Genomic DNA, 12,845 nt, shown 5'->3' with positions numbered 1-12,845 from the left:
CTCCTCTACACACACATCTGTTCCCAGGGACCTTTTGCATCATTTTTATTTTAAGGAAAATAAAGCATTAGTGCCATAATGTGTTTTAAGAATGCAGTAGTTTTAATTAGTCTTCTCAATAATATAAGTCTCTGGTGTCTCCAGAATGTGTGTGAAGTTTCAGCTCAAAATACCCCACAGATTATTTATTATAGCTTGACAAATTTGCTCCTATTTGGGTGTGTGTCCCTTTAAATGCAAATGATCTGCAAATGAGGGCGGAGCTTTAACAGCTTGAGCTTCAGTTGCTCAACAACAACAAAGCTGGAGAATCTCACGCAGCCAAAATGAGGATTGTCAGTAACGGTGTTCAGCCTTACATTGTTCAAACCGGAGTCGACACTGATGGAGAGACTCAGGAAGAAGTTACAACTTTTAGAATGAAACTGGACGTTTCTGAATGGTTAGTGGATACATTTATGTAGTTGCTGTGGAGTTGATTCAACTCATTGACTAGCATGTGCCGTCATGTTAATCTTTTGGGCAAATCCAGTGTTGAATTGATCCTCGTTTGTGAAGCAGTCCGGCATTAAATAACGGCATGACAACAACACTCTACTACAACAACACTTCCTCTTCTGTAAAGCAGCCCAACATGGCCTCACCCCCTTTGTTGCGTGTTCTCGGGGGCGGGGTTTATGTAAATTTATGGTTAGTGATGTCACCAACCTGGGAAGAAGCTCGTTGTAGTCCTTAAACAGTTTGTTCACGAGATGCTTAATCCATAAAATGTAATTAAAAATTAATGAAAACAAAATGAATGAATTAAAACTAAATGCATAAAATTATCCCATGATGGAACCCCTATAAGGTTCTATATATGAAGCGCCTGATGGAACCCTTGAAGGTTCCGTATAGAACCTTTTCTTCCACGAGTGTATCAGCGACGTTTGTAACGCGTGTGTCTCCCGCAGGCATGCCTTGCAGCTGAACGTCATCGCCACGCAGCAGCTCCTCTCTCTGGCACAGCAGATGAAACACCTGCAGGCGTTCATCCACATCTCCACCGCCTACGCCAACTGCAACCGCAGACACATCGATGAGGTCATCTACCCTCCTCCGGTCGAGCCCAAGAAGCTCATCGATTCTCTGGAGTGAGTTCAGTATATCATCATCCTCATATGAAACTCAATTACAGAATCATTTCACTGCAACCACAGTAACAACCTTATGAAGCGATCCGCTCTAGGGGAAGTGTGTATTCAAGATACAAGTTCAGCTATAATTACTGCAGTTATTTTAGTATTACTAAGGTGCTTTTCTAGTTTTAATATTATTTTTTGTTTTCATTTTAATTGAAAGTTTTAGTATTTTTTTATAGCATTTTTTTTTAATATGTCTATATAGTTTTCATTAATTTCTATTTCAGCTTTAGTTTTAGTATGTCAAGTCAAATTTAATTAAAATGAGAAATGTGTCCTTTGCAACTAGCTGAAATAAAAAAACACTACTTTTTTAATATATATTTTAGTTACTGAATATTTCAAATATTTTTTTTTTTTCAAATAATGATTTTTTTTTATGATTTCAGTTACAGTTTTATTTAACTATAATGGTTTTGAGAATAAAATTATTGTATGCTAAGACATATATAAAAAAAAATGAAAATATTGGAAATAAAAATATAATCACTATTATTCATTTTTAATGCTAGCTGACATGTTAAACGGCTTATTTAATATTTTTTAAATTAGTAGAATAAGGTTTTTATATGCCATGCAAAATGAAACCAATCAAAAATACCTCAGTAACACAAAACGGCCTAAAAAAAAAAATCTCTTTAATATTTGCATAAACCCCCAAATATGATCACGGAAGGGACCCCCATCCTAAAATTATGTGTAAAGTAATATTTAGGAAATATAAAATATTTTTCTCTGAATTTTTGCACGGACTCCTGTTTGAAAACCGTTATTGCATGCATGTCTGATTTTCCACATTATTTGACTCTGACAAGCCATATTGCATCAGAGCGCTGATGTTTTGACTGACAGGCTGTACTGACCCTGAAGCAGAGCAGTGATTTATCTGCTTGTCATTCTTAACTGACGTGTGTGTATGTGTGTGTGTGTGTGTGTGTGTGTAGGTGGATGGATGACAATATCATCCTTGACATCACGCCGCGTCTGATAGGTGACCGACCCAACACGTACACCTACACCAAAGCTCTGGCGGAGTGTGTGGTCCAGCAGGAGAGCGGCAAACTCAACATCGGCATCATACGGCCCTCTATCGTCGGAGCCAGCTGGCAGGAGCCCTTCCCCGTGAGTGATGGATCTGCTGTCAGACGCTACACCGGAATAGTTTACAACTTTGAGAACTCTGGGACTTAATGGTTAAAGATCTGGGCTGGTAACTCACAGGTTGTAGGTAATGACTGCATAAACCATAGGCATTTCTACATAGCAGAATATCATAGAGACATCTGAGGCAGGGTTATTATCATTAATTAAACTAAAATGATAAACAAATGTGTTAATTACTTGAAATTATATATATATATTATTATACAAATTATTTTTTAAAAACTAATAAAGATGGCAAAAACACACAACAAAATTACCAAAATTGAACTAAAATTAGATATAAAATTTAAAGATAAACAGAAAACATAAAGATAAATCTAATTCAAAATAGTTAAAAAAAAACTTAAAAAATATTAACAAAAACTTTAACTTATTTAATTTAGTCTAAGCTGAAGTACTAAAATAATTACAACTAAAAACAAAATAAAAATATTATATAGACATTTAAAAAAAAAGACAACAACAACAAAATGACTAAAATTTAGATGAAACAGAAAATATTCATATTTAGACGTTTCTCATTTCTGTTTAAGTTGAAGTACTAAAATAACTAAAACAAAATCAAAATCATATATGCATATATGTTATATATAAAAAACAAAAACAAAAAAAATTTTGACAAAAACACAACAAAATGACCATAACAAATTAAATATATAAAAGAAAATCTAAAAATAAAATTTACAATTGTTTCTTTTTGTATTCTTTACAGGGTTGGATAGACAATTTTAATGGACCAAGTGGTGTTTTCATTGCTGTAAGTATTCTCACATTTTCTGCTTTTACAGTAGATCTCAAATATTAATAAATCCAGTGGTATTAACCCTTTATAACTTTATATTTCAAGATGAACAACTTATTGGACTAAAGCAACTTAGGTTTACTTGATCATTTCTATTTGTTCATCTCTCAATCATCATTGTATTGTATTGTATGTTTTAAAACTACAGAGCTTTGATCATAAAACTAAGCATTTAAATATCAAGCTATTAAAATTTCACTTATGTTTTAGCCATATAAATATCATCATCTGCAGCAAATTGCATATTTTTGCTCAATTTGGGCCTAAAACTGGGATCTTGATTGCTTTAAGTGAAAGTTTCATTGACCAATCACAACACACTGATGCAGCTGACCAATCAGAGCACATTGTGATTTTCAGAAGGCGGGGCTTCATAGAGACAGAACTAAACAGAGCGTTACTGACAGACTAGGAAGAGAGAAAATATGGGGAAAATAATGTTTTTTGAAGTTTTAAACATGAAAACTCTAATAGAGTTTCTAGTAGAGCCTATAAACGAAATCAAGGCATAATAGGTCCCCTTTAACATCCAACAAATGGCACACTTGGCACAGTTCACCTCCCCACATCACTCATTGACCTAAGCAATGAAAACAATCTGCCCTTCTTTTTAATTAGTCTGAATTTCATTAGCCTCCTAAACGCCTCCATGGACCTCACAGCCAAACAAAGGCATATGGTGCTTCTGGCTCCAGTTACGTCCTCTTTGAATGAGCTTGTGTTTTCTGTGTTTGGATGCAGGCTGGGAAGGGCATCCTGCGCACCATGAGAGCCAGTAATGACGCGGTGGCGGATCTGATTCCCGTAGACGTGGTTATAAACCTGACGCTGGCTGCTGGCTGGTACACTGCAGTGCACAGGTACACCTGCAGCTTCCTCTCAAAACCACTTTGATTTGCTTATGTTACACCTGCAGGTGATTAAACGGGTAGAGACATGCAATATTAGCTTGGAAAATCCCTTGGCATTTGCATATTTACATAAGAGGAAAAAATATCATGTTGTTCACATGCAGCACACTGTGATTTCCTTGTTTTTATCTTCACGTTTCAGACCGAAAACTGCACTGGTGTATAACTGCACAACAGGAGGCATTAACCCCTTCCACTGGGGAGAGATCGGTGCGTAACATGTGTCTCTAACCTGCACTGTATATACTGTATACTACATACACTGAAACAAACATCAACAATTACTGGAGTCATATCTAATTTAAGTGTTTCTTGCCAAAATTGTTTCAACACCAAATGAATGCGATAGTATGCATTAAACAGTACAGTTGAAACAGCATTATTGTCTCTCTGTTGCATGTTTAATTCCAGTTCCAAACTCAAAATAAATCATAATTACGTAACTGCAGGTTCATTTACATTGCAAATGGAAGGTCGAGTCAAATGCATAAATAGTTATTTTGCATTTTTAATCCAGTTCTGAGAACAAATGTCTTTAACTTTTGGCAGCATGAAATAAAGAGTCAAAGAGGAGATGTTTAAAAATCATGGCTGAGAACGTTTCAGGTTTATTCGTCACGTCAAATCGTCAAGTTTGTATCATTATAAATGTGTTTGCAGTCACTTTTGATAAATTTAATGCATCCTTAATGATTTAAAATAGCTCTTACTGACCCCAAACTTTTGAACAGTATATTATATTATATTATATTATATTATATTATATTATATTATATTATAAATTAACTATAGAAAAATAGAAATTAGAAAATAAAAAATAAAACATGTTTTATATTATTATTATTTATTATTATATAAATAAAAATTATGTATAGAAAAATATTATATTATATTATATTATATTATATTATATTATATTATATTATATTATATTATATTATATTATAGAAGAAAATTAGCTATAGAAAAAAATCTAAATATAAATAAATTGTTTTTTATTATTTTATAAATAACTAAATATGTATAGAAAATATATTATATTATATTATAAATTAGCTATAGAAAAATAGAAATTAGAAAATAAAAAATAAAACAGCATGTTTTATATTATTATTGTTTTTTATTATTATTATATAAATAAAAATTATGTATAGAAAAATATTAGATTATATTATAGAAGAAAAGTAGCTATAGAAAAAAATATAAATATAATATTGTTTTTTATTATTTTATAAATAACTAAATATGTATAGAAAATATATTATATTATAAATTAGCTATAGAAAAATAGAAATTAGAAAATAAAAAATAAAACAGCATGTTTTATATTATTATTGTTTTTTATTATTATTATTATATAAATAAAAATAAAGTATCTATAGAAAAAAATATTATATTATATAAATAAATTCGATAAAATAAAATAAAAAACTATAAAAGGAATAGAATTATAGAAATATTATATTATATCACACTGGAAGTGGAAGGTCAAGTTGAGGACACTGCATTGTGGGATACAGTGTTCCTCACAGTGTGCTCTGGTTGTAAACAGCACATTTTAGCAAATGTTTTACTTTGTTTCAACAAAAGCACATAGTATATCATTCGGATCATAGCCTACTGTATGTGCGGTGTGTGTCGGTGCCGGAGGGCAGAGCAGCAGGATTCTGGCATTGCCATGGTAACAGCAGAATGGGCGATTTACCATGAGCAACATCTGGCTGCCAACATCACCATGCCAACAGGCAGAAGCAGATTCCAGTGATGATCTTCCTCTTCCTGTAAACATTTCTCAGCCGTAATCCTGCACGATAATGGTTAAACTAAAATCGTGAGGATTATGCTTAATTATTAGAGAAGCAGAAATCGTGATCATGATTAAAATACAGTTAACTGTGCCGCTCTACTCAGCCGTGTAGTGTTACGTTCAGATTGATGCTGTTAATCTCATGCTTCGGTTACATACAGCAAAATATCATATTTGCAGTGCCATTAATGCATTACAACATTATAACTCAAGCTCCAGTATGACTTTATACTGAACACATATTTGCTTTACAGAGCATCACGTGATGTCCACGTTCAAAAGGAATCCTCTAGAACAGGCTTTCCGCCGGCCCAACGCCAACATCACCTCCAACTACCTGATCAACCAGTACTGGATCCTCGTCAGCCACAAGTTCCCTGCGCTCCTCTACGACCTCTTCCTCAGACTGACTGGACAGAAACCACAGTGAGAACAGTCGCAGTTAGCCTTACATAATCAATTTAATGCGTCCTTGCAGAATAAAAGTATTAATTCTTATAAAACCTTACAAGATCCCAAACATTTTAATGATATTGTATATTATATAATATAAATAAAAATAAAATATCATTATTCATAATCATAATTTTGTAATACAGAAATATATATTATATTAGAAAAATAAAATATTTATAGAAAAAATAAAAATTTGAAAATAAAAACTAAAATGGCATGCATTGAAATAGAAATATAATTATTATACTATTAATATAATACACTATAATATAATATATGATTCTTAATATGAATAAATATCAACAGCATTTAATACATTATTATTTTATTTTATATAAATAAATAAAAATAAAATATCTACAGAAAAAAATAGAAATTAGAAAAAAAGCTAAATTTTTGGTAATAATTATATTATATTAGAAAAATAAATCTATAGAAAAAGTAGAAATTATAAAATAAAAACCAAAATGCCATGTATTGTTAATATTGAAATAAAATATTATTAATTATTATATTATTAATATAATATACAATAATTATGATTATTTATATTAATAAATATCAACAGCATTACATATTATATTATATTATATTATATTATATTATATTATATTATATTATATTATAAAATTATAAAAAATACTTGGAAAAAAATACAGTTTAGTAATAAAAAGAATTATTATGTTTATATTATATTATTATAATATATTACAAAAATAAAATATCTATAAAAATGGCATGTATTATTAACACTGAAATATAAATATTATTATTAAGTACTATACTGTTAATATAATATATTCTAATATTATGATTATTAATATTAATAAATATCAATAGCATTTATATTATATTATATTATATTAATACTAAAGAAAACAAGCATGTATTTTGTATATTTTTATGTATTTGTATATTTTCATGTATATTTTTAAAACAGCATGTATTTTAATATTAAAATTAGTACTAATATTAAAATTAATATAACATTTTGATTATTATTAGTAATAATACATAAACACACACACACACACACACATCATAATAGTGTAATTGTGATTGGTTGTTCAGAGAGGTTCTGAGTGTGTCTGTGTGTTTTCATTCAGAATGATGCGTATTTTCAACCGTCTGCACAAAGCCATCGGTCTGCTGGAGTACTTCAGCAGTCAGGACTGGGAGTGGAACTCTGACAACATGAACATGCTGATGAGTCACCTGAGCGCCGAGGACAGGAAGGTACATCCACACACACACACACACACACACACACACACACACACACACGCACACACAGCTTTGGGATCAATGAGATGCAAATACTAACATTTAGAGAAGAAATACTGTTGAATTCATCCTTGTGATCTTTCAGACCTTCAACTTTGACGTTCGCCAGCTGAACTGGCCGGAGTACATCGAGAATTACTGCATCGGCACCAAGAAGTACGTTCTGAACGAGGACATGTCGGACATTCCCGCTGCCAGACAGCACTTGAGAAAGTACGTCCACCTGCAAAAAGTAGCTCATATGATTTCTGTGCTTCAGAAGTCATACAGCTGCTTTTTATCACATATTTTTTCATGTGTTGTTACACCAACTATATATCCAGCGGTTTAAATGTTAAACGTAAACCTAAAATCAAAAGACATACATTTTTGTAAAAAAACCAAAGCTTATTTTTAGCAACATCCTAAAAGCACTGTGTTTGACATTATTTTCATGACAATTAAGCACATTTACCCCAAAATCCAATGCATTACTTGACTGCATCCAGAACTATTCTCAATGGTGATTCTCATTACTGTAATATAGTATTTGTATAGTATTACAGTAAAAATATATACTCTTATCAGGGTTATTATTATAACTGAAACTAAAATTAAAACCATAAAAAAAATTAATTGAATAAACTTTAAATTAAATAAAATTAAACTTCAACTTATTTTATTTCTAATTGTTTTACTTAGTTTAACTTGATGTACTAAAATATATTATATTAGAAGAATAAAATATCTACAGAAAAAATTAAAAAATTAGAAGAAAAAGAAAAAACACATTTTAGTAATAAAAACAGATTATATTATATTATATTAAAAAATAAAACATCTAAAAAAGGCACGTATTGTTAATACTGAAATATTATTATAAAGTATAAATATTATTATTAATTACTATACTGTTAATATAATATACTGTAGTTTAATATTATGATTATTAATATTAATAAATACCAATAGCATTTAATACATTATATTAATTATATTATATTATATAAATAAAATAAAGAACTTTGAATAAACTTTAACTGAAATAAAATTAAATATAAAAAACTAAGTTATACAGAAAAAAAATGAAAATTGGAAAAAAGAAAAAACATTTTAGTAATAAAAACAGATTTATTATTGTTGATATATTATATTAAAAAATAAAATATCTATAAAAAGGCATTTATTGTTAATACTAAAATTAATATTATTAATTACTATACTGTTAATATAATATACTATAATATAATATGATTATTAATATTAATAAATATCAATAGTATTTAATACATTATATTATGTTATATTATTACTATATTATATAAATAAAAGAAAAAAATTTTGAATAAACTAACTATATATATATATATATATATATATATATATATATATATATATATATATATATAAAATTATTCCTATTATTGCTTTGTGTGAGGTTGATTAAATTGTGATGGGTGAAACTCCTAAAACACTGAATCCTGTCCATAGAGAAGAGGAAGGTTGATTAAACAGAAGATCAATTTGCAAGTTGATCGTCAGTACGTGTGTTTCATTTAATCAAATCGCTGAATTATTAACTCTCTTCCTCCCGTCCGCAGGCTGAGAAACATCCGATACACGTTCAACACCGTGCTGCTCGTCTTCATCTGGCGCGTCTTCATCGCTCGCTCTCAGATGGCCAGGAACATCTGGTACTTCGTCGTGAGTTTGTGCTTCAAGTTCCTGTCGTACTTCAGAGCTTCCAGCACGCTGACCCAATGACCGGAGCGCACAGGAAGTGTGTGTCCTCGTCCTCCGAGCACTTCCTCCTCCAGAGAGGTGTCTTCAGCTGTTCACACGCACACACAGGTGTTTCTTTAGCTTTCCTCACGGCCCGACCCGAATCCTCGACGATCGATGCGAGTGCTATTTTTAAAGGTGTCCTTTTATAACGACTCTCCTTAATACCAATTATATATGCAACCACATTTTACAGTGTTTCTCCTTTACATTCTTGTCACCATCCAAAATCCGGAGAACTTGCCTTTGTGTCTTCTGATGATTTTAGCCTTCTCGACTAAAGACAGTGTTTCAGTCACAGGACTAAGGAACTTCGTCACCGATGGAGCTCAAAGCTTTGCTGTTTTCAGCGTTTTCTTTCTGTCTTTGTGTTTCTTTTGCCGGTTTGTTTGTGTCCTGTCTGTTCTAATATCATTTAATCAAGCCGGAAAACTCTTGTACCATGTGGTACTAAAGCCTACAGGAACACAGTCCAGCATTTTTGGTTCGGATTTTGTCTTTTTTTCTTGTTTTGTTTGCTGCATTCAGAGGGAAAGGCCACGGATCTGATGCATATATAACATAACATTTTTTTTTTCTCCTGTGTCGTCACTTATACTAACTACATATTAACATAAAGAGCCAAAAGTGAAAGAAAAAAATATCGATTCATGAAGAAATATTGAGCGTAGAAGCAATTTGTTTATTATTTTTATCACAATTAAGCATAGGCCTATACCTTAATGCATCCATCATTACATTTTGTATATGATTATCATCTAACTATGTATACTTAACTTATATATATATATATATATATATATATATATATATATATATATATATATATATATATATATATATATAATGTAAATTTAAGTGTGATTTGTGATGATTAATGACTTTAAGTGTGAAATATGACATTCTTGTTTGTTATTTTGGTCTGTTTTGTACAGCAGAACACAATGAGTTTATCGTCAGTCTCTTTTTGTGATCGTTAGATGAGGATATTTCTGTCTACAGACAGGCATAAGAGCGGTTCATCGGTCTGTAAATATTCAAAGTATATAAATATGTTCCTTTTTCAATTATATACAAACCAAAAAATGTACAAATGTATATTTGCGAGGGTGAATCAAATGGCTGTTTTAGAACATCTATTTCCGGAAATGACCGAGGGCTTCCCATATTTTTTGATGAAAAGCGAAAAAAGTGAAGAAAAAAAGTGTCGAGTCTCCGTTTCAATGTTGTTTTATTTGTTGTTAACCTCTGTTTAAAGTGCTCTGAATCTAAATCGTACGATTTCAGGAGGGAACGCCCCTCATGAGCCTTTAGATCATTGATTTTTCATGTTCTTGTAGAGTCTATGCAGCACAACCTGTGCTTCTTCCTTCTAGATACGTTTTGTAGTTCTGTTACCATTTGTTTTTTAACCTTTGCTCATTAATTTGCTTTAAAGATGAACCAAAATGTGTGTATTTATACAGTTTTATGAATCTGAGGTAAAAATTGACGGCTAATATTCCATTTTCAGATGTGACTTTCATACATCATGATGATCAATTGACACTATTTAAGGTCATCATGAACTTTCATTTTTCTACACTGCCCCCTGGTGGTCAATTGCCAAATTGTATTTTTAGAATGCAGTTTCTGCCTTCCCTCATCTGTTTTTTTTTGTATGTTTCGCACACAGTATTCACGTTTACCACCCACACGTCTTCCTCAGCTTACTTCTTCATAGTAGAGAGATTATTTTAGACCGATTTGAGATGTTTATTCTCCTGCACATAAGCGTATCAGTCTCAGTAGAGAAGCACACGCACACTAAAATCATTCCAGTCTTGAAATACACAGCCATTTTTCTACTAGAATCGAACACCTTGGTGTCTTAATAATGGCAACCCTTAGTTTTGAGCCAAGCTGAGCTTTCAAATGAAGCTTCTACTGCCAACGTGATCTTTACAATCTCAAGCCGACATGTCTGACATGTTTTTATGAGCTGGATTGCAGTAAAGTTTTTTAATGAAAAGAAAAATGTCCCCTACTGAAAACGTTTCTTTCTTCCTTGTAACACGTGCATGTTTGCTTTTTACATACGAGATGTTCGCAGCACTGAAGTTGTAGCTGACATGGATTTTGACCTTTCTCTACTCAACATTTGTCTCCATGTTGTGCTGTCAAACGTGTACGGTCGAGGTCTTTGAATGGGAACTGTACTTTGATAAAGTGTGTGCTTGACCGTTTGTTGCAAAGAGTTCATGAAAAAATAAACTGAAATTACCAAGTTCATGTGTCTGTCTTCTTCACACTTACACACATCACAACTCACAGGGCTGCCAACTCTCACGCAATTGACACTCAGACTCTCATACCACATCCATTTTGTCATGCAATAAGCCATTTATTGACCTTAGCATATATATAACTATAGAGAGGAGTATTTTGCTATATATATAATATTTGCATATATGCATGAAATATATGCACTATTTCATATTTATTATATTTTTTACTTTTATATCATTTAAAAATATTATAACATTATTAATATTAAAAATTCATTTTATTAATTTATAGGTCATTTTATTATTAATTGACCCAGTTAAAGTTTAGCACATCTACAAAATGTATAAAAAAAAAAAACATGCTAAATATACTGTGACATGCTGCGCAAGCGCCCCAACTTTATCATCTTTCCTAACCATGAACTGGTTGTGAAGGAAGTGGTTTGAATTTCTTCATGTTGAAAGTGGCGGTTTCCAGGCTGTGATGTGAACTAAATGCCGTTTTAAACAAAGCGTCTCACCACAACTGTTAGTTCATAGAAAACTGGGCTTGTCAAACCATTTGTTGGGGAGTTTGTGTCTGGAGGGCAGCAGATCAGGTCAGAGTTCAGCCATTCAGAACTAAATATACTATTTATAATATGTAATGAGCTTTCAATTCACAATAAAATACAGTTCAAAAGACAATTCTTGTTTTTTTTTTTTATGTAGCCTACTCCAGTAATTATTATAAATTATTTATCCGTCCACATAATTATTTTTTAAATCAATCTTTAATCAAAATAACATCCCCTCCCTCTTACTGGCGCGAGGGCCTGTCACTCACAGTGTCACTCACATGAGATCGACCAATAGCAAACCTCAACCATCCAATCAGTTCCCCATGGACAAAATCAAGTCCCGCCTTACATTTGTTCTTGTTCGAGAAGCCGTTTTTCTCGAATCAGAGATGATGTTATTAATATTATTCTTATTAAACGGTCTTATTACAGCGGGTTTGCTCGGATATAGTCTTTACGTCACGATAGGGAAGAAAAACTACCACAGTCAGCTTCCTTTAAGATCAGTCAGAATGAATTTCAGATTCTGCTACTCTGTTTCGATGATAAATGTGTTTACTTCAGCTCTATCACGGCAGTGACACGTATATTCATGATGAATATAGCGGTATGAACTAACAAAGAGAGAAGTAAAACATTGGTTTATGATACA

At 31.5% G+C, this 12,845-nt stretch overlaps 1 protein-coding gene across 1 annotated transcript in view; it reads left to right on the top strand.

Moving 5' to 3' along the window:
- The window catches only part of si:dkey-97m3.1 (fatty acyl-CoA reductase 1), a 37,380-nt gene extending 25,747 nt beyond the window's left edge, over window positions 1-11,633 (top strand). The window contains exons 4-12 of the mRNA XM_048154779.1: window positions 954-1,133; window positions 2,126-2,303; window positions 3,058-3,102; window positions 3,889-4,007; window positions 4,201-4,268; window positions 6,120-6,291; window positions 7,428-7,557; window positions 7,691-7,818; window positions 9,186-11,633. Of these exons, the coding sequence (XP_048010736.1) occupies window positions 954-1,133; window positions 2,126-2,303; window positions 3,058-3,102; window positions 3,889-4,007; window positions 4,201-4,268; window positions 6,120-6,291; window positions 7,428-7,557; window positions 7,691-7,818; window positions 9,186-9,348 (1,183 nt within the window). The 3' untranslated portion in view covers window positions 9,349-11,633. The remainder of the gene's footprint in view (window positions 1-953; window positions 1,134-2,125; window positions 2,304-3,057; window positions 3,103-3,888; window positions 4,008-4,200; window positions 4,269-6,119; window positions 6,292-7,427; window positions 7,558-7,690; window positions 7,819-9,185) is intronic.
- Window positions 11,634-12,845: the final 1,212 nt, after the last annotated feature.

The sequence above is a fragment of the Megalobrama amblycephala genome, linkage group LG14 (assembly GCF_018812025.1).
Source record: "Megalobrama amblycephala isolate DHTTF-2021 linkage group LG14, ASM1881202v1, whole genome shotgun sequence".
Classification (NCBI taxonomy): Eukaryota; Metazoa; Chordata; class Actinopteri; order Cypriniformes; family Xenocyprididae; genus Megalobrama; species Megalobrama amblycephala.
This window is presented reverse-complemented; position numbering and strand designations above follow the sequence as displayed.